General features: G+C 35.9%; 3 protein-coding genes across 4 annotated transcripts in view; 2 read left to right on the top strand and 1 right to left on the bottom strand.

Moving 5' to 3' along the window:
- LOC107666016 (serine/threonine-protein phosphatase 4 regulatory subunit 1-like) overlaps nt 1-83 on the bottom strand; it is a 14856-nt gene extending 14773 nt beyond the window's left edge. Inside the window, exon 1 of the mRNA XM_016457106.1 lies at nt 58-83. Coding sequence (XP_016312592.1) covers nt 58-83 — 26 coding nt within the window. The remainder of the gene's footprint in view (nt 1-57) is intronic.
- Nucleotides 84-126: 43 nt separating this feature from the next.
- LOC107666109 (ras-related protein Rab-22A-like) lies at nt 127-10192 on the top strand. Its single transcript, XM_016457259.1, has 6 exons — nt 127-196; nt 1178-1259; nt 4487-4558; nt 5051-5157; nt 6599-6708; nt 7144-10192. Exons 2-6 carry the CDS (start codon nt 1188-1190, stop codon nt 7245-7247), a joined length of 465 nt encoding a protein of 154 aa, XP_016312745.1. The 5' UTR covers nt 127-196; nt 1178-1187; the 3' UTR covers nt 7248-10192.
- Nucleotides 10193-12593: 2401 nt separating this feature from the next.
- Nucleotides 12594-27349, top strand: part of LOC107666099 (vesicle-associated membrane protein-associated protein B-like) — a 25987-nt gene continuing 11231 nt past the window's right edge. For both annotated transcript variants that reach the window (XM_016457239.1, XM_016457238.1), the window contains exons 1-2: nt 12594-12922; nt 22608-22760. In XM_016457239.1, coding sequence (XP_016312725.1) covers nt 12865-12922; nt 22608-22760 — 211 coding nt within the window. In that variant the 5' untranslated portion in view covers nt 12594-12864. The remainder of the gene's footprint in view (nt 12923-22607; nt 22761-27349) is intronic.

Raw genomic sequence — 27349 nt, 5'->3', positions numbered from 1 at the left:
AAAATTCTAATACACTCCTAAGAAACACTGAGTATTGCATTTCAGAAAAAAAAAAACAGCCTGAAATCCATCTCACATACCATGTCTGATAGTTACTCGTTTTATACTGCAGACCACACGCAGGGGTTGGAAAGTCAAGTATCGTGTGGAGGTTTGTGGAGGATAGTTTTGATCCCAACATTAATCCCACAATTGGGTAAGCAAACTGCAAAGCACACTCACAGTGAGGTCAAGCAAACTGTGATGCAGGTTTTTCTGATTTCTAACGTGCAATTCTGAAGGATTGGCACATAGCAAACACAGCAAGTGGCGACATGCACTGAAATGGAAGCTGTTTGAAGCAAACAAAAGTGATACATAGTGTGTTGAAATTTCCTGAGGATTAGTGTCCGAAAGCACTGTATCAAAAAACAACTTGATTTATTATTATTAAAACATATAATCTTAGTAATAATAATTCAATATCTTAAGAAAAAAAAATGTAAATCAGCATCTGGAACTAGTTACACCAGCTGACCTGTTGGTGCTGATAAGTCTGAATGTAATAGAGATTCACATTGCGTTAAGTGATTTAATATACAGCATTGATTGTATAATACATGTTCCATCACTGTGTGTTAAAGATTTAAACTGTGTGACCCATTTTAATTGAGTTACATACATGTGAATCCAATTGACACACATTTCAGGGCTCAACAATAAAGATTTTTATGCTGTCCCAGTGTCCCAGTCAGGCCAGCCATTCAGATTTGTGACCCTGGACCACAAAACCAGTCATAAGGGTCCATTTTTTAAAATGGAGATTTATACATGATATGAAAGCTGAATAAATTAGGTTTCCGTTGATGTATGTGGTTTGTTAGGATAGGACAATATTTGGTTGAGATACAACTATTTGAAAATCTGGAATCTGAGGGTGCAAAAAAATCTAAATACTGAGAAAATCGCCTTTAAAGTTGTCCAAATTAAGTTCTTAGCAATGCATATTACTAATCAAAAATTGGTAGAATACATTAAACAAAGCTGAGAAACTTATTGGATGCATAAATAAATGCATTGTAAACATTTCTGAAACATTTAATAAACAAGATCAGCAGATGTCTCAGATTCCATGCCAACCTATCTATTTGTATTTGTATGCCTAATGTTATTATTGCTCGTGCCAATTTTTTTTCAGAGCATCATTTATGACGAAGACTGTGCAGTACCAAAATGAGCTTCACAAATTCCTCATCTGGGACACAGCAGGACAAGAAAGGGTAAACAGTAACAATTAGTACACACACTGGGGTGACACATACACAAGCTGAGAAAGGAAAAATTGAAATCGCATCATATGACCCCTTTAAATACAATGTTTATACTCTTTCACTTCTGTTTTTGCAGTGTCTTTGCACTTCAGACAGGGGGCAGTATTGCATGCACTTCTCTTGTATGCACGCATGCATTTGAGAGAAAGAGAGGTTTATGATATTGGAAGGGGGCTGGTCTTCTTCATGTATCTCTATACGCTCTATATCTTTACACTCTTCTCTCCCAAAACGCTCTACTACGTTAGGCAAGACAGCTGAAGTGTATGGGTGACATTGCATAGTTTGAAATGATTATCACCGCTCATGATTTGACGGCGGTCTTGAGGCTGTTTGGAATATGATCTCCTCTTATGTTTGTCTGTGATATTATGTGATGCTAACTGTAGAATGCCAAGCGGCCCACACAAGCTGCTAGAAAGAATAGTACCATACCAAGTGTTAAGGAATTGCTCGTCTCTTTTTATGCAACTACATCGAAGATCTAGGACTTTTTTACATGTAAAGCAGGAAAATAAAAAGTTTTGGATTATGATGAATTTAAAACACAGAAAAAGCTTAGAAAATTAACTGGAAAATAAATATTTTAGGTCAAATGTAACATAATTAGTGGGATTTGTTACATTCTTTGTTCAAAAGATAGACATGGCCTTATATTCACAATTTTCACTTAAATTGTTTTGATGGTAATATAATTTATATATATAAAAATGGTATTAAATTAGAAAAATGCAAAATAGAAGTATTGGTCTTGAATGTTTGGATCCCACTCCATATGAAAGAATGAGCATATGGGAAAGTCTGACTTATCTAGCCTCTTTACCCTCATCTGGTCCTGTTTAGCGCTTTGATGTATTCCCACCGGTAAATATGGTGCAAGTTCATCATCATGGCCTTTGAGTTGTTAAAGAGGTCAGGTTTTCTTTGCTTTACTTTGTTCGGGATGCTCCAGAGCCTGATAGGATGAAATGCTAGGCCATGTCAGAGATAGTGGTTTTTAGAAGAGCAATCAATGCCAGAATCTCTCTCTCTCTCTCTCCCTTCCTCCCTCTTAGTGTCTTTCTTCTTTCTTTTTGAACTTCAAGCTCTATTGTGATTTTGAGAAGAGAAGACAGTTTTGTCCACAGATTCCTATGCTCCAGTGGGAGCTGTGATCAGGCTTTTCACTGGCTGTAAAGTGCTTGATTAGATAATTATCCGACACATTGCTTTTTAGAACAGCATTATAGAAACATGGCTTGTTTTGTATTCTTTGGTTTTTGCTTTAGTGGTTTTGTGGGTGCATTAAATTGATCAAAAGTGACAGAAAAGACTTTACATAGTTACAAAAAATTTCAAGTAAATGCTGTTCATTTGAACTTTCTGTTCAACGAAGAATCCTGGGGGAAAATGCATTATGGTTTGCACAGAAATATTAAGAAGCACGACTGTTTTCAACATTGATAATAATAAGAAATCAAGACATTTCCTGAGCAGCAAATCAGCATATTAGTCTGATTTCTGAAGGATCATGTGACACTGAAGACTGGAGTAATGTTGCTGGAAATTCAGCTTTGATCACAGGAATAAATGACATTTCAAAATATATTGAAATAGAAATGTATTTTCAATTGTAACAATATTTGATCAAATAAATGCAGCCTTGGTTGAGCACAGGAGTCTTCTTTTAAAAACATTTTTCAGAAACTTATTTCCATTAGATATAGGCAGAAATAAAAATTGCATATAGCTAGCAAAGCGATTTCATGAGGTCTTTAAAACCGACAAATCGACTTAATGGCAAGAGTAATTTGAAGAGGTAGTGACTGGAGGAAGTTGGATGAGAGAAAATGCAGGAGTAGAGTTGGAGAGGGACCACACAGTCTGGAATCCTGGGATATGTCTGAGGAGACATCCTGCAATTTTAGTCAAAATCTAAACTGAAGCATTTCCTCTTCCTTGTGCAGCGAACTTTGCCTAAAACGGCTATAAATGGGAGAAACCATGTAAGTCAAACTTGATTCATTCATTTTATTGGCGAAAAAGATGGATTAAGCAGAGCTCCGACCTGTTTTCTTAACTTAAATCCAATTTATATTGGATTTATACAGCGTTTTCATTAATTAAATAATAAATTTTGAATGGTGTCAAATGAATCTGTAGAATAGTTATTAATAAATGTTATCTCAAGTGATCTCACTTAGTACTGATGCATTGATCAGCAAAACCAGTTAAGAACTACAAGTTCCAATTGGTTTTAGATATTATTTGAAAATGTATGTATGTTCACGCATATTGCTTTATTCACTTTTATTGATGAAAACTAGCAGTTCATAAAACATTCCGTTAATGAGCACAAATATATTACTGTACCCCAATTTGCAGCTCATAACTGTTAATTGTAAAGATCTCAGTAATTTGCCAAAACTATAACGTTGGCTAAAAAAATACATTTCTAAACTGTGTATTTGATTTGAAGACTATTTCTCAGGCTAGCTCACACCTAAATTTAAGAAAGTATGTAAAAAAAACTAAACTGCAGCCAAGGCTTCTTGCCATGTCTACTTTCCCTACCCTGTCTCTCTCTTAATCATTCACTTTCTAATGCACTTTTAGCTCTTTTTTTTTTTTTTTTCCGAGGAATGGCATACTGGATCCAGCTTGTTTTTATTAATCAGAGCCTTTTTGATCTATTTTTGATGACCGGGGTCGAACAACCCAACTATGCTATTTTATAATGATTAAACACTAACTTCTTCTGACACGTCGCGCTCATCTTTCCCCTGATGGCTCCCACATGTGTTGATACGCCTTTCCATGCAGTTCCTCAACTCAAGCCCCCTTGGCATGGCCATCTGAAACACAATTCTCCTTTAGGTTTTAACAGTGGCTCACGTCTAGAGTTTTTCACCGTGGTTTTCCCTAACCGCCGCCTAGAGTTCTGTTTGAATGGAACAAGTTGGAATAACATGCGTTTGTTTGTGTTTTAGTTGTCCATTTAATTCTGCATGAGACTCGAAGGAGACCTCCGCCAAAGCGAACAAATTCTTTCAAAGCTCTGATAATAAGCATACGCAGGTTGAGATCACCCGCTCGTCCCCTAAGAAGGGATGTTGGGATGTTATCAGTGATGATTAAGTCTTATTTTTATTTTAAGTACAGACCATAATTTTCTCTGTTATCTGTTTCGCTCTTAGTTTCGTGCCCTGGCTCCCATGTACTACAGAGGCTCTGCTGCGGCTATCATTGTGTATGACATCACTAAAGAGGTACTGAAATATTTCTTCATTATTACTACACAAATCTTTCTGCTAGTAAAGCCATTAAAGGGATAGTTCACCCAAAAATGAAAGTTCGGTCATCATCTACTCAACTTCATGTCGCCTGAACTACACAAGATCTTTTTTTCTCCATGGAACACTATAGGAGTTATGAGCTGAGGTAAGACTTTCAGTGAGTAGTGGGTTAAATGTCAGTCTGTTCCTCACACAAGGCTATCATATGGCTTTTGAAGACATGATATGTCATGCACAAGTCATACAGACTAATTTTATGGTGCTTCACAGCTGCTAGTTTGCATTCACGTTCAATTAATGGAAAAGAGCAGCTTGGACAGTCTGCTAGGTAACTCCTTTTGTGTTCAATGGAAGAACTGTTACCACGCAGGTTTTGAGCAACACGAGGGTCAGTAGATAATGACCTTAAAGTCTTATGATGTAGCAGTGTTGCTTGTCTTAAAGATCTCCCCATCTTTCACTCAGGAATCATTCCAGACGTTGAAGAACTGGGTGAAGGAGCTTCGCCAGCACGGACCACCCAACATAGTGGTGGCTATCACTGGCAACAAATGCGATCTCACCGATGCCAGGTGAATTCCTCCATTCCTTGCCACAAAAGACTCTGCATCCTGTCATCTCTATTCAGCTTGAAGGGATGCACCCGCGGTGGCTGTCAGCTCAATTTGACGTTGGGAAAAGACCCGCATATTTGCTGTCAACTTGTCTCGACTCATTGAAAACAAGCTCACACACGTACCATTACCATAAGCATAACTTGTGATGAAAAAGAAATCCACTCTTCAGCGGTCTGTAATTTATCTTTCCACTTTAAATTGCTTCACTCTTCCCACAGGTCCAATGATATGTCTTGGTTCACCATTGCTTTCTTTGGCAGTGTTAGTCGGCTGTCAGTGCGGTTGTATTTTACTTTTCGAAACCATAAAGACCGAGACATAGAATCTGAGGAATAGCGATCGCACCGCAAGCCATTCAGGCAATAAATATCAGGGAAAATTCTTGCAATTGTTCTGTCTGGCACATGAAGCTTAGATATTTCATTTTCTGGCACAACTGGTCCTGTTCTCAGTGATCCACTGCCATCATTTACTTCACTTTTAAACATTGAGTTTATTGTTTCTTTACGTTTTTTGATCCAAGTTTAAGAGGTAAAAAATCTGTCATCATGAAAATACAGTTACTGATAACATTACCCCAACTTAGAAATCTGAATACTATTTAAAATTAAAATTATACTCTATTAAAAGCATAGCTAAAAAAGGCAACTTTATTTTAAGGTCCAATTCTCGCTATTAACAAACCATTAACCAATATTTTATTGGATGTGTGATTTTGTTGGCACAAATCCCATAAACCTGCATTGAAGGACCCCACGTATATTTATGCCTAGTAGACAACCACTCCGAACACACTAGCGATCACAAACTGTAGCATTACCCTAGTTACCACAATCACCCTAGCAAGGTGGCAGGGACTTTTGCACAAACAACCAACAAAACTCAAGTTAATCGAAATGTTTAGAGAAAACATCACCAGCTGGGCAGTTGATCTAAAAGAGAGCGAAGCGTGAAGCGTCAATGGAAAATTGATCCGTTGTCAGTGTGACCGGCCTGAAACGTGTATGGGTGCAATCTGATCAGCACCTGTGATCAGGTGACAGATGCACAGAGAACCAGCACACAATAGTTTACCTCCTACACGCTGCCGTGTACTAGTTAAACACCACCGTCACAAAAAAATACATGAGTTTTACAAGGTTCTGCCCACTCAGATAATCTCCCACACATGTTCGGTGTCAGTTTAAATCTTTGTTGTTGAAAATCTCCAGAATAACACAGACATGCCAGTGTCGTTGAGAGTTTTAAACATGTTAGATTTGTTCATTTATGAAACTGATGACCAGTTAGTGTGGTATAAGTGTTGTAAAATAAGCTACTACTTTTTTTTTTCTTTTTTTTTACTCCACTCTCTTATTTCACCTATTTTCCGCTGCTCTGTCCTTTTGTTTTCCAGAGAGGTGTCAGAGAAGGACGCCAAGGACTACGCTGACTCCATTCATGCCATATTTGTAGAAACCAGTGCCAAAAATGCCATTAACATCAATGAGATCTTCATTCAGATAAGTGAGTAAAATCCTAACTAACTATTCATCTGTGTGGTATGTAATTGACAAGGCTGTAGAAATTTAGACCCCTGTGATTTTAGATGTTATTGTCTTCCCTTGATTGTGCTTCTTAATCAAGCTGGTTTAGTTTTAATAAATGCTGTTTATTGCAACACAATCTATTATTAAAATGATAATGAATGCATGATCTATAATTGATCCTGATGGTGGTGAGAATAGTGCTTCGGTGGATACTTGTTCTTGCCACTTGGACCCGGGGCAGTGGATGAGTTACAGTGGATACAGATCTTTTACCATGGAGCTTGGCAGTGGCCCCGTTGAGGAACATGCGGGTGCATGATACTGTGCTTGTGACTTTTGTGCAGGAACTGAAACAGCAAGTCGTTTTTTTTTTTTTTTTCTCATTTTCATTTTTATTTGGTTTCCTTTACAGGTCAAAGGATCCCAGTTATAGACGCGGATGGCGGGTCTGCAGTCAAGGGCTTCAAACTTCGTCGCCAACCATCAGAGTCGACCAGGGAACGCACTTGCTGTTGACGCAGCCGTAAACAATTTGGCCAGATCCTCTCCAGCCTCTTGTTTTATTTTCGATTAGTAACCAAGGATAATAGCAGATGAAGAATGTGATGTCATAGGGGAAGTTCCGTAACTTCCTTTTGGAGCCAAAAAATAAGTTCAGTTAAGAATGGAATGAGATATATAGTCTGAATCCTGATGCACTTCCTTGAGAAAAGATGAAAATGCCCTCATATAATCGTTGTACCTTATCTTGCCTGTTCTTCAGCCCTTGTCTTTGGGGATCCATTTCTGTTCTAGATCACAAACACCTGCTTAACAGATCAGATACTGTCCTGTCTTGCTCTCTTTCTCTCTCGTTCATTCTCATCTCTGTGCAACAACCTCTGCAAAACTCTATGAAGTTTCCGAGTGAAGCTGTTGTCTCTCCGTCTGTACATTTTAAGATTTTCAGCACTCCTCATGCAAGCAACACAGCGTTCTTGTCCCACTATTTTTGCACATTTTTGTTGTATATGATTTAAAAAAATGTGAATGGGTGAATCTAATGAAAGCTGTCATATTTAGGTCTCATGTCAGTCAAATCAAGTGGAAAAATAGGAAATTATATTTTGCATAAAGTGAAGGTAAAGTCCATTCTTAGGACTATTAAGATGTTTTTCATTGTGTAACAGTATACAATTAATTTCAACTGTAAAACAGTAACTAATATAGCTGTATTACATTAATGATAAATACAGAAATACAGTATGAAAGTGTTCTTAATTGTCCTAAAAGAAATGTAACAAAATGCTCTTAAAAATAGTCCTCATTATCTCTCATTTTTTATTGTGATTATGAGGGTAAAATGACACGGACATGTTTTCATGAGGTTTACTCAAACACAAATTTACTATTATAAGTATCAATAAATGTTTGTATTTCTGTTACGCAGGACCAGACATGAGGTTGTGAGCACTTCTGTCTTTCCTATATTTTGTATATAAAAAAAAAAAAAACTAAAATCAGTGGTAGTACTAAAAATATAAATGAAGATAACTCTGGGATTTAGCAAGAGATGTCTGAGCCTTGGCCAGAAGCCCTATTTCGAGATGAATTTATGAAGTTATATATATATAGAATGTGCCAAATCTTTTTTGTGACAGTAGGAGTTGGATCTTGTAGTAGCAGATCAGTAGGTCAGTGATGCTGATGGCAGCATGCGTGAGTTCAGCAAAACCTTCTGCTTATTTAATCAGTTCGCAAGTCGAGATAACAGTACTAACACATTCTTTGCTCCAATTAACCACATTCTGGGTTGCCAGATTCTTAGCTACAGATCCAGCCTGTTCTTGGATTAGCAAACAGTTAGAATGGACTCTTATGTTTGCCGATAAATGTCCGTTGTTACCACTTGCAGTGCATTATCGTGGCATTAGAGAAGTTCAAACCTCATGCTTTGAAATAAAGTTGGCCATTCTTCTAGAATGCCGACAAGAATAGCAGATTCAAAGTGTTAGATTTGATAACTTTTCCAACTGTTCACATGTTTTTCATATCAGAAATTTCATGTTAGTGGGAAGGAGCCATTGCTGGAATTCTGTACACGAAGTGGTGCGATTTAGGCTTTTGTCCAAGACTTTGTGAAGTGTGCGTTATGTCCAAATACTTTCTAAAATTGCATTTTAACCATTTGTGCTAGTTGGCAGTTGTTTGCTTCAGATCCCTTGCTGTTCCATTTTATGACATTTTTTTACTGGATTGAGTGATTTTGGGAGGACTTGCCAAATGCCCTAATTGTCTCATAAACATTTTTCATCTTTCTCATTCTTTCACTGACTGAATAACTTTTGGCCTGCACATCCAACATGCTTTTACTATCTGGACAGGGATAAAAAAGGAGCATATATGGAAACTAGTCTTGGTTTAGAAAGAACAAGACGTTTAGAAGAAAAAAAACAGCTAAAGAAAGTAGTTACGCTATACCAAATATTCTGCTTTGATTTTTTTCCTGTCACCCAATTTTTGAGCCTAAATGTTTTCTTAAGAGCTCTACTGTCAAATTTGTTGAAGAGCTTAATTTGGGAGAAAAAGTCTTTAAGAATTGCACCTGAGAAACTTGCATTTAAAAGATTTGGATTAATGTACACACTATTCATTCAAGACCATTAAGATAATGTGGTTGAGTGGCTCTTTTTCTATACATCATGTAGAATTTACATTTAGGTTTATTCAACCAAAATTGAACATTATCTTTTACAGTTTTGTCATATATGTGAATATAGAATAAATACATTACAATTTCTTAACTGCATATACCCACAATAGCAAAATGTGCTTAAAATGTGTTTCATCTACATGCACATCAGTATAACACATGACACCATCTCTGTTGTTTTTAGAAATTAGTATGTGGCTTCTGTAATTTGTCTTATGATGGTACTTTAAAAATGTGTAACATATATTATCGCATATGCTTTTGACACATAATATTGGCATATAGGAGTGTTTAGTGAATCGGAATTAATATTATGGGCATCGTCAAAGTCTTGCGTTTCTTTTAACGTCATTTATCCTGTGATTTTATATGCAGTGATGCCAATGCACCGTAATGTTTTCAGGAATTCACAAGTGCAATAATAATACTTTTCCCCTCCAAAATGTGTGCTGTCAGTAATAATAGCTGAGAGATTTATAGACTTATTACAGTAATTGTAGTTAATCCATGAATTTTAACAACAATATTTTCCTTTAGAAGACAGTGATTGTTAAAAGAAAAAAAGGGATTACTTGGAACAATTCTTAGGGGATGAAATTGCACTTTTTCAGAATTGCTGTGTGTCTTTCTTGCCCTAGTTGAAACAACTTGGAAAAATTACAGTCCTAAGCTGTTTCTATTGATGTTTACACAGAGAACAACGTTCAAATTGATTCTTCCAGTGTCTGTAATATACCTTACTGCAAAGTAAAAGTATCTTGCACTCAAACCAGAATCTTGAACTTTTTTATTTTCTTTCTGTCATGTCAAACTAATTGGAGAAGGAAACAGTTCAACTAATGTCACGTGTTATTAAACTCACTGAAGGGCCTTTACAATGTATGGAAATGCATTACTAGCTCTAAATGTTGTAGAATAGCTGTTTTTTGTCTTGTACAAAGCCTGTGATCCACAGCGAGACCAAACGTCTCATTTAGTCCAGTTTAAGTTCTTGACTTCTTAGCCAATTGAAAAGGACTTGCTGAATTGCTTGTCCTCTTGCTAGGGAGCACAGGCTTTGCATTAATGCCTTTGAGGGGAACTACATGCTACACTTGAGTCAGACAGTGTGATATGCCGTCTGGTGTGGTTTGCAGTGGTGTTTAGGTTGAAGAACAATGACAACAGTCTTGGGCTGACCCTAAGAAAGTTGTGAAATTCTGCTTATGTACTTAACGTCCTTGTATATAGCACATAGATGAATTGTGTAAATTAATTGATATGTAGTCTTTCAATGTCATACTTACCATTGTAATTCCGTATATACAAAAGTAATTTAACCCAATCATTAAGTGTTCTTGCTATTTAGCTTTTCTCTTTTATTATTTTGTCATACAATGAAGGCTTGAATATAACATTTTATTTGTGAATGTGCAAAAGGGAAATGTTGAGCTTTTTATTAGTAATAAAATTATACAAAATCTGTTTTCATTTTTGTATGTTATGTAATCAACATACAGCTTTATTGGTTTGTGATCTGGGACAAGTTACTACTGATTATTCTAGTTTCAGTTCAAAAAAAAAAAAAATGGTGCAAATGTCTGCCTGCAGTTTAGAGGGATTGAGAATCTGTTTGGAGCAGGTGATAGTTCCTCCTAAACTGATGGGCTATATATATAAATATGACACTTGTGGTATGTGTCTCCTTTGGCAGGGGTCCCTGCTGAACCTTTAATTGTGCTGAGGAAAGTAAAACGACCCTCTAAGTGCTTGTGTTCAACTGCCAAGCTGAGCATAAATTAACTCACCTAATTCAACTAGATGCAAGTAAAATGTGATCCAGAAACTTGGCTGAGGATCAAGTCATTCATGTTAATTCTTAGATTCCCATATATTCAGTTGGATTACTTCACTGCATTTGAGGAACAGACTTAGATTTTCTCCTCTAACATTATTATTTGTGTGCAACCGGTACATTATGATTAAGCATTTCTTGATTAAGCAAAATCTAAAAACACATTCTAAAATCTACATACAAGTCCAAATCCATGTCTCATGTATCAGAGCATTTATCAGTTGGCATAAATATAGCCTTTTTTTGGGGTAGTTCACTGATAAAATGAAGATTTCTTTTAAATATTTATTTTTATTTACCTCTAAACTTTTTTGCTGTGCCAATCATTATTATAATGTGTTTTAATTAAATGAATATAATTATAACTAAATATGTGTGTGAATGTTATATTATTAATATAATTAAAATTCTATAATTAAATATATTTTGTAAGCATATCATTTAAATGTATTTCACTATTTTCAGTTACCTTTTAAACTTTTTGCTGTGTCAAATACCTTTTTGAGGTACAAATATTTAATGTATCTTAAATATAAGGTCAATCGATTTTAAATAATTATGCAAAAATACATAAATAATTTTTTTTGGGGTAGTTCACTGATAAAATGAAGATTTCTTTTAAATATTTATTTTTATTTACCTCTAAACTTTTTTGCTGTGCCAATCATTATTATAATGTGTTTTAATTAAATGAATATAATTATAACTAAATATGTGTGTGAATGTTATATTATTAATATAATTAAAATTCTATAATTAAATATATTTTGTAAGCATATCATTTAAATGTATTTCACTATTTTCAGTTACCTTTTAAACTTTTTGCTGTGTCAAATACCTTTTTGAGGTACAAATATTTAATGTATCTTAAATATAAGGTCAATCGATTTTAAATAATTATGCAAAAATACATAAATAATATTTTATATTTTTATATATATTATTATGTTAGATTTTCTATTCATATATTTATTTTATTTTTAATGTCCCTTATATTTAAGACATTGAAAAATATAACTTTTCTAATGTCTTCGTTATATTATATTATGTATTATAGCAGTATTATATTATATTAGCCCTATATTATATTATATTATTTATTAAAACAGTTTACCTGTTATTAACAGTATACCTTTTTGTTAATATATAACCTAATATCATCTCATATATATATATATTAATATAATAAAAAATAAAAAACATTTTAATTATAAAATGCAAAATAGTATCGTTTTCTTTAGTGGTCACTGCATGTACACATATGTGAAAATTCCACTGTAAATTTACCATAACATGGTTGAAGATGAAGACAGATGACCCATAAAGACCACCCACACCCTTCTCCTCACATCAGTCGCCACTACTCTGCATGCTGCAGGGGCAGTGACGTCACGGCCAGCCTCTCGCTCTCCCACAGTCCCTTCCTGCTGCATCACAACAGTCGCTAGTGGATCGGGTAACACTGTGCTATTTCCACTGCCTTGTGGAGTTTTTATTTCAATAAATGTAACAGAAGTCCTCATCGACAGCCTCAACCGTCAAGCCCGTCACCGTCAGTTCCAGCGGACGTCAGCGCAGCAGTCGACGCGTTTGAAGCGCAGTGGGAGATGGCCAGGCCAGAGCAGGTCCTGCTTCTAGAACCGCAGCACGAACTGAGGTTCCGAGGTGAGCTGAGAGACTGACACGGCCGTGAACTAGCGGCTATAACGCCCAGCACAAAGAGGGAGGGTCAACCGACGTGTTTTTTAGGGGTTACGGGCAGAAAGAGGCGGTGAGGTGGCGTTTCTGACAGGCCTCAGTCCTTGTAATAGTAATAATATGGCGCAGCGCCGTAATGGTGAATCGTTTTAGACTGCAGGCTCTCATTTAAATGTCCTTCATGTGACAATGACAGGTTAATCAAGTGTTCACTATTTTTAGCAGGAGACTGACAAGCACGTTAGCTCGAGCTAGCCTATTTTAGGCCTTGACATACAGGCTGTATTGGTGGGCTGGTTAATTCGGTTAGTATGAATCGGTGAAACCGGTGTTGCCATGTCCGCTTATTATTAGCGACGCTGCGTTGCATTTGTTTAAGAGAGTCGCTTATAAAAACGGGCTGTTGTGGTTTATTATGAGGTTATTTCCAGAATACAACAGAGACTTTTGTATGTTAGTGTTTAGCCTGTACACAAAGTGTGTATGTCGTTATTTAATGTGATATTTCTCTGTCACTCCGTGACTTAATTTCTCTGTTTGAATGACCGCTGTGAGTAAGCTGTCAAAGTCGAGCTTCATTTCTCCTCATGTTCAGATGAACAGAAGGAGAAATAGTTCCTATCTTAAGCAAGAACAACTGGGCCGCGTATTTTGGCTTCTTTTGGTTAAGCAAGTTGATTCTTTTTGTCTTATTTAATCAGAACTGGTAGCGTATTTTTTTCTAGCAAAATCTGGCAACACTGATACCTACCTTGAAGCTGCTTCCAGTCAGGAAGTCTCCGGCACCAGTGAGAAAGATTTGACACTTGTACTATTATTTTACTGCCATGGTTCATAGTTCCACCTGACATGGATATAATTATTATAATGATGTGGTCAAATGACTTGCGTTGGGATTTTTGTGAAAACACATAATGTTTCATTGAAACTGGCATTTCATAGGCGTCTGGAAGGTTTGGGACTTTTAGTTCATGTTCATGTGCCATTTTATGTTTAGCGTAAAAGGTATAGGTATCACCAATTGCTATGGACCGCAGACCAATGCTACATTGTTGTATGTTTATAGCATATGCCTAGTATTTATTAAAGTAGGCATGAAATTAAATCTGTTTTCTAAATGCATATTATTGATTATATGATTACAATTCATATATGTATATATTATTATTTAGCTGTAACCTCACATTCATCTGCCTCCATTTTTGAGTGCAATTCCCACATCTCAAAATCCAATCAACATTTAATGAATGAACCAAGTCCCCGCCCTACTTTTTTTTTTCAATAATCTATTACATCCATTTCAAATCTGTCACTAAATCTGTTTCATCACACTTTAAAATCAAATAAGCATCACTGTGTATATATTTTTCCTTTACACTCCAACAATCAATAATTGCTAGTATTAACGGCTATTTATATATTATTAATAGTAACCAGTCCATTAGTCAATAAATCTTCTGTATGCACCTCATGTGTAACAGTGGTTTCCGGAACGGAAATGAACTTGCTTAAACTGCTTCTTCCACAAATATCTGAGTGGGTATGTAATTAGTTAGTCTGTACAATTCCACTAGTATAACCCATTCAGGCTGATTTTGCAGATATTTTGTGAACATTATAAGCAGCACAACACATATCACATTGACAGGATAATCAGTTATCATTTACTTACTCTCAAGTCATTCCAAAACGATTATGTTTTTTATGTGAAATATAAGATATTTTGAAAAATGTTGCTGTGTTTCTTTTGTTCATTCTGTGGAAATCAGTGGGCGCCGATATTGTTTTGTTCCCACCATTCTTCAAAATATCTTCTATTGTGTTCTACAGAAGAAAGAAAGCTATATAGTTAGGCCTAGGGCTGGGCGATATAGCTAAAAAATTTATCAACGATAACAAAACAGCATCATGTATTTATGCATTGCTTAATACAAAGAGCCGAATCGCCATTCACACAGATTGCCTTTAAAAACATATGAGATGCAGTGAAAAGGAAAAAACTCCACAAAAATGCGCGACGTGTTTTCTAAAAGTTTAAACTGTTTTAACTTTGCATGGCTGTCTACATCTCTTGTGTGAGACGCGAATGCAGCAGTCGTATTTGTCCGTCTAGAAAATGTGCTGAATATGTGTTCTGTGTGAATAGCTTGGTTTCGGTTTTAAAGGGGTCATATGATGCGATTTAAATTTTTCCTTTCTCGTGGAAAATAATGTGTTTTTTGAACCTTAAACCGCATAAACACATTTCATTACACCAAATACACAAAATAATGTTCTTTTTAGCAGCATCATATGACCCCTTTAACCTAATCAAGATCTTCCCCACATTGAGCTTCTATATTTCTCTAATATTTTGAATGAATAACGCAGCAACTGCGTGTCTCGTGGGCTAGACTAACAAAACATTAAACTATAACGTCACTTACATCATCATCACCGCATCTCGTGCTCCACTGGTGATGCTCCCTGAGGCACATCTAACGTTGGATTGTACTATTTTTGCATTCACACATTTTTTATATCGTTATCGAAGAAGGTGTACCGTCGATAAATATCGATACCGTTTTATCGCCCAGGCCTAGTTAGGCCTATATAATTTTTGGGTGAACTTTAGGGAGCTCAGTGCAGCTATAGTGAGCTCAACTTTAAATTTACATTCATGCATTTGGCTGAAGCTTTTATACAAAGCGACTGGTATTGCATTCAAGAGATATATGTATATGTTATGTACAGTATATATTAAAACCTTTTTTTCTCGGTTAGGCTAACCGAGACTTGTCTCAGCACTTGCATATTATTGCTCTTTTGTTGGTTTCGATTACTTCTATTGTCATCAATTGTAAGTCGCTTTGGATAAAAGCGTCTGCTAAATGACTAAATGTAAATGTAAATATGTCTTATTAGTTCATGCATTGCTGGGAATGGGTAAAAGTGGCTTTTCCTCCCTCTGAAACTTTATATGCTGAAAATAAGTACGTTATACACTAGTTGATCTCATATTTCAATATATTTCTCATTTTATTGTTTTGCTGTTGATTATAGTCTAATCTATAATTTCTCATCCCTGGGCCATTTCTGTTATGGTTTATTCTGCTTTGAATTCTGTAAAAAATGAATATGCTTGACTATTGTGATTTAAGGTGTTGTGATCTAAGGACGTATTACTATAAAATGTTGTCTTAACATGGATTGTCTAATGGAAACTAAAAATTAGCAGTTAATTTTGATATTTATTTTACTACCTGAATTATGCTCTAAATTTGAATTTTGGTTAAATCAACTTGTAATGTCAGTGAATTAGTTTTCCTTCTCCACAGAGTCTTCCTTTTTTAGTCATTTGTCAGGACACGGCTTGTAAATTTGGTCTTGGGTTAACTGGGACATTTTGTAAACCTAATGTTGTAAATGTTATTATTGTTCATGACGTCATAGTCTTTGGTTCATTGTTTAGGCTAAATGTTTCAAAAATGAGAGCAGTTCTCCTACTGCTTGTGAGGTGACATTAGACATGTTCTTGGCTGCAGGAGATGTATATCGATGCCAGATAACTCTCAATGCCATTTGCTCTCCCCAGTGAGTTTAGTTTGTAGTCAAAATACTTATCGCTAACTGTTTAATCTAGTGGTTCCTGTCTAAAGCTTGTCTTATGTTAGAGATCATTTATGAATAAACTGAAAAGAACAGCTCACACACAAAGTCCCTGACAAGCCATGCATGAGCTCTGCTTATCAACAGCCAAACCTTTCATAAGCATTGATATTCAAGGCTAATGAGTCTGTAACCATTGCACCTTTTTATTGCTTAGTTTTCCTTTGGTGATCTTGCTTGTTGAGCAATAATGTTCATGTGTACGATTCCTCTGAAACGATTTTTTCAACTGATGTCACCTAAGCCACGAGGTTATTGGTTAATGCTAATATCTTTAAAAGTGAGTGCAATGCTGTTTCAAGTGTTGCTCATTTAGTGTGAGTGCTTATTTATGTTGAATCATTCAAGTGTTTGCCAGGAATAGTATCATTCTCTTCCAGGTTTCATTTTGGTTTTTTATCATACACTAAAATTGAGGAAGAAGAGACTGAGTCGGTTCCACTGTGGAACATGGCCAGCTTTAAAATGCTTCTCTAAACTTGTCCTGATTCAAAGGGTAGTGCAAAGTTACAGGGAAATTGTTGCCTGATGTTATTGTCAAGCTCTTTTGCTCTGACAGGTTTTTAGGTCCGCTATATTAAATTTTTTTTCTATTGTTATTCTATATGTTCTATTCAGACCATGAATGTGATACACTAGAATAATCAAAATATAAAAAGCCTTAGGATCAAGCAAAGTTATATGGGCTGTGCTGCAAAAATCATTTTCACTATTTTTGTCTTGATTTCCACTTCCAGTATCCATAAATGATAAATTTACTTGAAAAGCAAAATAACATTAGATATGAAGTCTTGTGTTCAGAGAAATCATATGTAATTTTGTTAGGTTTATGCCTAATCGAGAAAAAAATATATGATTTGGGTTAAGATCAATAAACTTATTCAAAAGAGAACAAGCTAATTTTTCAAACCACTTTGGGAATTTTTTTTTTTCTTTTTTCTTTACATTTTTTCTTTAAATGAGCTTCAACTTCACTTAATGTTTAAAATTGTATCTGAAAAAAGACTTAATATGTTATTTTCCTGACATGTGCACTGACAAACATCTTAGGTCTCAGCATTTTTTCTCAGGGTCTTGCATCATGAACATCTTATTGCTGTGTGAAGTTGAAAAATGTAGTTTTTAGACATGCATCCTTCTGAATGCATATTTTTTTTAATGCTTTTTCAATGCATCTTATTTATCATGCATTTAATTCGGCATGATTTAATGCATGCATAAAATAATTGTAAATAATTAAATTTTAATAATTGTAAGATGACCATTGATTCTAAATCAAAGCTAAAAGTACTGCACAATTGAGAACAGTACTTTGACTTGTTTTTATCAAGAGTTTATTTAGCCAACTTTACATTAAGGCATTCTAACAAAGCTGTGGAGATCTCAAATCCACTGTGTAGTTGTTAGGTGTAGTTCAAAGCACAGTTGCAGGTTTATGTTTTATAAATGAGGTACAATGCATTTATTTCTCAGCACTGGACATGGCTTTTCCCCTTGAGGAGGCGGCTAGAATGGGTCTTTCACCATAAAGGAGCCACAGCAACTAATTCAAATTAAAATTAGACCATGCCTCCTGTCTCAAACTCCTCCCCTTACAATACACTTCATTGAAAAGTCTGTGATGCTTTGGATTAGCAGGTAACCTCAGGTAACAACCCAACCATCCAGACATGCCACTTTGTATTTAAAGCATCTGAAGCTGAGACTCATCTGTGGAGTTCAGGAAGTAGCCCCAGCCAATAATTATATGGAAGTATAAAAGGCGATTTGATCCCTCTGAGATTTTAAGGTCACCCAGTTGTAGTAGTAATGTGGCAAAGCTGTTAAAATACGGTGATGTCTGTTTGATTTAGCAGGGCTGCACCTTTTTGACCTACTAATACCTTGACCTACGTGGCGAAATTACATAAGTGCTCATTGATTCAGACCTTGGATAACTGAATTATTATAATGATCATGAAACGGTCCTGTAATAAATATGTTTTAGGGCTATAAAGCAGGGTGTAAATGAGAGGCAGATGTTGAAATGCGGAGTTGGAAAGACCAGTCACATCTGCACACGTGTGGATGCCAAGTATCTCTCTGTGCAGATGAACGCTGCATCACTGCAGACAGATGTGTTAGGTATTTCCGAGCGGTATGAAAGGCACGCATAATCTCTTAAGGCTTTTCCGGTGTTGTACCTTGTTTGGCAGAAAAACTTCTTCAACAGTAAATGATGCGTACAGTGATTTTTTCAGTGTTTCAGTGAAGTTCTCAAGGGGACATGTTTTGTGTCTGCAGTAGGGCTGTGTATCACCAGCAAAGTCACGATACGATACGTATCACGATACAGAGGCCATGATACAATACGTATCACGATACGGGACTGCACTGACTGCACTGAGGTGAAATTCAGCACTGAGACATTCAAGAACAAACTTTTTTGCGCTGCCCCGCAATTTTATCATCTAAATAGCTTAATCGCTCAAGAGCTACATTATCTTTCTCAACAAGGAGCTGGTAACATCATTGTTTCTAAAGGAATTAATGCCACAGCTTCACTGTTAATAGAGAAACGCGGCAAAACGGTGGTAATTCATACATAGACAGCCTCTCTCCTTCTCTCTCTCATAAATGAACACTTAATGAATGACACTTTTCTGAGAATAGAATATTGAAGTGGAGATCGCTAAACTGCAAGCTAAAACTGGTGTTTTCAGAAAGCAAGCGCGTTTATCCAGTGGAGAGAGAGAGAGCGCGCGTGCACATGGTTGCCAGGTTGACAAAGATAAGTAACACACTTCACAGATATTTCCGAATTGCGCACGTGGGAAGCTCTGTTTCGGGGATTACGTCTCTCTCAGGCAACTCAGTTGTTTTCCTCTGCGGCCAGATTAAACCTTGTTATAGCCTATATATTATGCTCTATTCATTATTTTTTAGAAACCTCGCACTTTTCTGCTCAATTTTAAACGTTGTTCTTGTATTCAAATTAAGCGCGGTCCACTGCTGCACACGTGCCACAATATCGATACAGGGCCAGCTGTATCGATACTCGTATCATCAAATCTCTGTGATGATGCATCGTCGTATCGATGTATCGAACACAACACTAGTCTGCAGAATATCCTAGAACTTTCTTGACGCTCAGCCTGACTTTGGAGGTCAAACTGAAGATCTTAAGAAAAAATATGTATGCATTAAATGAGACTACATGGCTATAAGTATTATTTATGTACGCAATTATATTTATTATTATAGCATACTCAGTATTACTTAATATCAGCATTTTTTTTAACTTTTATATGATTTTTTATATATTATTAATGAATATTGCATTATTTTTCAATATCTGTTATTTGTGTAGAAACGTTTGCAAAACTGTAAATTTACTGTAAGTCATACTTTTTTTACTTATAATTTTCAATTAATTGATAACCTATTTCTGAAAACAAAATTACTCAAAATGCCAATCCCTACTATGTAGGGCTGTTTTATTCATAATTTGACTCTTTTGTTCCTTTTAGGCTGTTGGTATTGATTGGTGACGTTATGATTTACCTAATGAAATTAATACAGAGAAAGATGCTTTTCTGCACGACTCATGCTTTGCAATTACTTATTCCCTAATTGTATCAGTTACTCCATATAGGTCTGTATAAATGGAAATGACATGGAGCGTAAGGCTTTTGGCCAGGAGGATAGTCCATTGTTAGGCCTTGTGCAATGTTTGTCTCTCTATAAAGGTTTTAAAGGCCTAAGGCACTTAGTTCATCTTTATCTTTTCCTTGTAACACACAACATAAAGGCTCAAACAACATAACGCCCAGTATGGGTTTCAAGTGTCACAGCCTCTCAATAATTTAACTGGTTTAATAGAATTAACCCAGATGAGGTGTTGCATACTTGATGTGTGGCGCTGCTGCATCACAAAGGGCGAGGGATGTCTGAGACAGATGTATGAAGTCGACGTGAAATTAAACATGACCCATTTAATTTCTAAACACATATTTTTGGCAATGTTGGCACAATCTCATTCTCTACCTTTGTAATCGATCATCAAAATGTAATAACTACTTGCACAAAAGTCCGGTTTCTCATGGAAAATCCTATTTCACATGGAAATATGTCACATTATGTAAATAAAAATAGCTAATTATGCTGTTTTGTGTTGACTTCAGTACATTAGAAGAAAAAGAAATCTTTGTGAATGAGACAAAATCTTAGCAGCATAACTCCTCTTTGACGGTCAGAGATTTTATCTGCTCTTCATGTTTGAGCAGAAACCGCTGCACCATGAAAGGGACACCAAATCATTTGCCATTCAAAACTTTCAATATAATGTCATACCATATGTTATCCATTTCTCTGGATTTAGCTGTGGATAAACAAATTTATCAGTGTTGTCCTTGGACTTCAGGATTTATAGTGTTGCTACAAACATTTATAGTATTATTACATTTATTTGTTTTTCTACATTTGTATTACTTTTTTGTTTGTTTTAACAGAGATAAACATGTCTAATCAGCTCGTTCTGATTAGAAATGTTTGAGCACTAATTTAATGTCAGTTCGGCCGTCCGCGTCCACATTACGTCATTTTCGTCATCAGGAGGGCACCCCGTCCGTGTGCAGGCAATTTTTTGAGACCGCGCGGACGGTACGCGTACAACAGTGCATGCGCGAGGTGAAAGTTGAGACAGAGCGCAAGTCAAACTGCGCCTGTGTTGAGCTCGTCCGTCTGCACTCATCCGCGGTTGAGTATACTTTGAAAGCTGTGCGGACACGGCTGAGCGCGAGACGGAACGGAACGCTGAAAGTGAAGTATACCCGGGCCTTTATTGGCTCACTGACGGTGATGAGATTAACCCCTTAGGTATCGAAATTTGGTACCGAACGACGAGACGTTTTTCGATACTCGATGGTATCGAGGCAGTTCGGTCGGTGCCTAAAAAGTATCGAACTCGATACCCAGCCCTAGTCAGAACGAGACAAAACATGCAAGACGATGTCGGATGGCACTTGGATTTATCAGGAATTGATTGACTAACTAGGGTCAATTTTTTTTTATCCCTTTTAAGTTAGTGTGAAATGTTTAAAAGCTTTGTCAGTAAGAAATGAATAGGCTACTTTTATTTAGCAAGGATGCATTAAATTGATCAAAAGGCATTTATAATGTCTTAAAAGATTTCTATTTCAAATAAATGCTGTTCTTTCACTTTTTTCTTAAAAAAAAAAAAGTATCCGTTTCCACAGAAATATTGAGCAGCACATCTATTTTCAACACTGATAAGAATTAGACATTTTTCTTGAGCAGCAAATCAGCATTGATTTCTAAATGATCATGTGACACTGAAGACTGGAGTAAAATTCAGCTTTACATCACAGGAATAAAATATTAAAATATTAAAACAGTTATTTAAAATTTTAATAATATTTCACAATATTGCTTATTTTTGTTTTTGATCAGATAAATGCAGCCTTGGTGAGCATAAGAGACCATTCAAAAACATTCAAAATTTTACTGGCTCCAAGATTTTGAAATCAGTCTTCTCTGTCACCGTATTGTTTTCAGGTCTCCACTCTTTGTTTATCACCACAGACATTTAAATAGTTTGATTCTGTGATGTGGACTAATTAGCATCAGCTTTTGGCAGAACAAATTCTGTTTGTTCCATTTTCCTGAAAATCACCCTTATTCTTTGCCGCAGTGTAAAGCGAGTGCCAGGGTTGAGAACAATACTGTGGTCTTTTGGCCTTTGATGTATCGCAAATTTTGTAATGTGCCACTAATTTGATTTGTCTTGAATCATTATAAGGTGACTTGGTGAAATCGATGTGGTCACTTAGAGCAGTCTGGCTGCAGATATTGCTCTTGATCAGTTTGAGATGTTTTTGCAGTAAGCCACCACCCAGCGCACCCTAGAAACTGAATAGCAATGTGCTAACAGCCACACTGTATGCCCTAGAATCATTTCAGTGCATTTTGAATGTACAGTAATGTCCTCTTTTTCTCCCCATAGGTCCATTTACAGATGTGGTGACCACCACCCTAAAGCTTGCTAACCCCACAGACAGAAATGTGTGCTTTAAAGTAAAGACGACTGCACCGCGTCGATACTGTGTGCGGCCAAACAGCGGAGTGATTGATGCCGGAACCTCGATCCACGTCTCTGGTAAATGCACCTCGTTTGTCTTTTTGATGTTATTCACAATAAATGAAGCCTTTAAAGCTATGCCTCTATCAATGCAAATACCAATACCAAAGCCCACATGTTGTAAAGTTCAAAGCATTTGTTGATGTATAGTTGAGGACAGTTTGAGATTTGAAATGTGAGCTCTTCATGAGCCTTTAATGGTTTGTCAAATTAGCATTTTGATACAATTGGTCTCTTTTGATTCATAGAGAACTTCCAAATGCTTACAAAATCACAAGAATGTTGTTAGCTTTAATGCTTTCTTAGTTCTTCTAAGTTCTTTTCAATTTACAACAACAACAATAATAATAATAATTTGAATATTAATATAAATAAGAATAAATATAAATTTTACATATAACAAATTATAATTTTATAAGAATAGTGTAGTAGTAGTAATAATTTTATGTATGCAATATTTATATTAATAGTATTGTTTTGCTTGCTTCATAATTATCAATAATAATAATAATAGACGTTATTATTTTTACTTATTTATATATATTTATATAATTCTAAAGATTTATTAATATGTTAATTATTGTTTTGCCTGCTTCATGATTAATAACAATTATAATAGCTGTTATATTAATTATATTACTATTATTTTTTATATAGTCATATAATTCAAATTATAAAACGTACTTACAGTCTGTGAGTCAGAACAGCCGGCATTGTAGTCTACTCTACCAGGATCAGGAAACAGTCCTGTTTCCAAATATCTGAATATTTGGGTTGAACTGTTCTGGAACAGTGTTGTAAATACAACTTAACCACTGATTTCTAGTCATGTCCTCTTTTGGAAGGCCAAATAAAGTAGTTTCGCTTTCACAACGAAACACACAGCGCCTTCACGACATGGCGGTAGCAACAATACTACAGCGAGAATAAAAGTTACTCTGCCTTTCTTTGCGTGAACACTTGGGCGGCGTTATGCAAATCTTCCCACATCGTGACGTAGACATGTGGGGGCGTGTTAGAACGAGCCGTTTTAGGTAGGCGTGGTTGACTCTAACTTTTATATCGCTTATAAAAGAGATATTTTTATATTTTATCTCTTTGGATTTGAGACTTTAGTCTTTGCAACTTTACAGATCTTCTTTATGCACTAAGAGCTTGTAACACGTCAAAGAGAAAGGAAAAATTAAAATCACATCATATGACCCCTATAATATTCATATTATTTGTTTTGCTTGCTACTAGGGTTGCAAAGGGGTGGAATATTTCCGGAAACTTTCCAAAAATTCCTGGAAGATTCCAAAAAATCCTGGAAAGTTTCCAAAAGTTCTGTAATGTTTCAGAAATTTACTGGAAATTTTCGACCTTTTTGCAGCCCTACTTGCTACATAATTAGACTCTCTTAGACTTAATGACTCACTGTTTGACTTTTTTTTTTTTAAATGTTGCAGATGCAGAGCCATATATAGCTTTCGGTTATCGGTATCGGCCAAAATGTTCATATCGGTGCATCCCTAGCTTCATTACATTAAATACAGTGCTATGAGTCATCTCCTCAAAGTCTGTAGATTGTGGAGGAACCACTTTGACGTTGATGGTGATATCAGTGTTGTGTGTCATATGACACAAACGTTTGAAATGAAACCATCAGCAGTAGACTTGTGCCGGTATTCGGTAATGCGATATATCACGGACTAAATTTCAATATCGTGATAATACCGTATACCGTGATGAAAGCATTAGCAATTAATCGCAACATGAGAATTTGATACTGGCATATCCCTAATCAGCAGTCTCTCAAAGAACCAAGTGTTAAAGTTGACATTGGTTTCAAATGATCAATAGCTCTCTCAGGTAATTGTTCTGTGTGAGCAGTTTGTATTTGGGTCATTTTGAAAGGGATTGTTTAATATTGAATCATATTTGATCGTTTCTGTTGATCTGTCACAGCCAGGACATCTGTTTGTGTGAGCTTGACAGCTTGACTTGTATCTGTAGGTAGTTCTGTCTGTGTGGATCCAGACTCCTGTCCCTGTTATAAGTGTTACCCCTTTTTGCAGACACCTTTTTTTTTTAACACGTCCTGGTTTCAGTAACAAGGTGATGCATCTGTATGTGTGAAGCTTCAGGGAATCATCAGAAACACACACCTTTTGTTTTGTTGTTTGTGAACGGAAGGCTGAGAATGACACAAAAACTGACAAACTGAAAAAAATACTAGGAATAAGCAAATTCAAATCAAATCCCAAATTCAGGCTAATATGAAGCAGTGTTGTTATTTGGAAATAAAGCTAAAAGCCCAAAATTGTTTTGGGTAATTAAAATACAATTAAATATAAAAATACTAGATGAAAAAGTTGAATGAAAATGAGAAATGCCTCCTTGACAACTAAACTGAAATAAGTTTAAGATGAAGTACTAAAATTGCTCAAACAAATAAAAATATAGCTATATAGACATATATAAAAATGACCCAAGCACAAAACAAAATTACTAAAACATTAAGAAATTAAAATGAAAACTTCAAATATGAAAATAATTCTAATTCCAAATATTAATGCATACTATAAAATTATATAAATAATGATAAAATACCACTGATTTGAAGGCACATTTGCAAATAGCGATTAGCAATAAAATTCATAATAATTTTTTGCGATTTTCAGTTTTGGTGACATGAGCAACAGTGACTGTTGATGATATGATATTTTTATGTCCATCAATGTGGCAAAGTTGAAAATAGTTTTACTTTATGCAGATTAGCTAATTGGAGTGAAGACATTGGAGTACACATACTGTATCTCCTGTGAGATACTGTGGTTGGCAAAATGAAGGAGATGTTTATGTTCCAGCACCTTTATATCTATTACCCAACTGCTCTTTGTGCATGACGGAAGCCTTTACATAACCAAGAGATATTTTTGTAACAACAGTTGTTGGTGTCTGAGAGTTTTACTAATAACTCAACTCGTTTGAAATCTCAGAGCCTCTTGGAATCTCATGGACGTTCTTAAATTGCTCTCATTATTCCGTGTTGATTCCATTGTTTTGGGATTTCTCTCCATGGTGAGATGCCTGGTCCCTGTCAATATATACAATAGCTCTGACTCACACAGTTTTCCTTGACTGGTGTTTGAATCAATGACAGGCTAACTCGTCCCTGGGGTGTTTATCGCAGGGGATGCACAACGGATTTCGCTTAATGTGCTTTTGACTTTTATCCAGACCTGTGAGATGAGCCTCACGTCTCCACCCGTTCTCAGACATCACTGTCAGTCTGGGTTCTGAAGTTATTGGTTCACAGTTCAAAAGCAACAACTTCAAGCTCTGAATCCCACACAAATGTGTTATGATTGAAGAAACTCTACCTCTGTCGAGTCCTTTATACAGAATATGTCCACTTCAGCATTGTCAGAGGACTACACGCTTGCGTATGTGTCTATTTCATTTATTGTTATTATAATATTCATAAATTAAATTATTACATTATATACAGTAGGTACGGAAAGTATTCAGACCCCCTTAAATTTTTCACTCTTTGTTATATTGCAGCCATTTGCTAAAATCATTTAAGTTAATTTTTTTTCCTCATTAATGTACACACAGCACCCCATATTGACAGAAAAACACAGAATTGTTGACATTTTTGCAGATTTATTAAAAAAGAAAAACTGAAATATCACATGGTCCTAAGTATTCAGACCCTTTGCTGTGACACTCATATATTTAACTCAGGTGCTGTCCATTTCTTCTGATCATCCTTGAGATGGTTCTACACCTTCATTTGAGTCCAGCTGTGTTTGATTATACTGATTGGACTTGATTAGGAAAGCCACACACCTGTCTATATAAGACCTTACAGCTCACAGTGCATGTCAGAGCAAATGAGAATCATGAGGTCAAAGGAACTGCCTGAAGAGCTCAGAGACAGAATTGTGGCAAGGCACAGATCTGGCCAAGGTTACAAAAAAAATTCTGCTGCACTTAAGGTTCCTAAGAGCACAGCACATATATATATATATATATATATATATGTGTGTGTGTGTGTGTGTGTGTGTGTGTTAAATTATATATGCAATTTTTTTTATTCCTTATTTTATTCTAACAAGGTGGAGACACCTGTAAATTTCAAGGTAAATATGGTTTATTATGGCTAATCTTGTCATGATAATATCCAATTACATGTTGAGTATACATACATACTTGTTAAAGGGCTCATATGATGCGATTTCAAGTTTTCCTTTCTCTTTGGAGTGTTACAAGCTGTTCACGAATAGATAAGATCCCTAAAGTTGCAAAGACTAAAGTCTCAAACACAAAGATATATTCTTTATAAAAGTTAAGACTGGTCCACGGTCTCCTCAAACACCTCGTCCCAAAAAGATATTCTTTATAAAAGTTAAGACTCGTCCACGCCCTCCTAAAATGCCTCGTTTAAACACGCCCCCACATGTCTATGTCACTTTGTGGGAAGATTTGCATAACACCGCACAACTGTATGCGCAAAGAAAGAAGGCGTAACTTTGATTCTCGCTGTAGTATTGTTACCATCGCCGCCATGTCGTGAAGAAGCTGTGTTTCGTTGTGAATGCGAAACTACTTTGTTTGGT

The sequence above is a fragment of the Sinocyclocheilus anshuiensis genome, unplaced genomic scaffold (genome assembly GCF_001515605.1).
Source record: "Sinocyclocheilus anshuiensis isolate Anshui unplaced genomic scaffold, SAMN03320099.WGS_v1.1 scaffold447, whole genome shotgun sequence".
Lineage (NCBI taxonomy): Eukaryota > Metazoa > Chordata > Actinopteri > Cypriniformes > Cyprinidae > Sinocyclocheilus > Sinocyclocheilus anshuiensis.
This window is presented reverse-complemented; position numbering and strand designations above follow the sequence as displayed.

Excerpts from the sequence above, each read along its gene's own strand:
- LOC107666109 (XM_016457259.1), top strand. The coding sequence starts at position 1,188 with ATGACGAAGACTGTGCAGTACCAAAATGAGCTTCACAAATTCCTCATC. Across the intron at positions 1,260-4,486 it reads ACACAGCAGGACAAGAAAGG|TTTCGTGCCCTGGCTCCCAT; the intron begins GTAAACAGTAAC and ends TTTCGCTCTTAG. Across the intron at positions 4,559-5,050 it reads TGTATGACATCACTAAAGAG|GAATCATTCCAGACGTTGAA; the intron begins GTACTGAAATAT and ends TCTTTCACTCAG.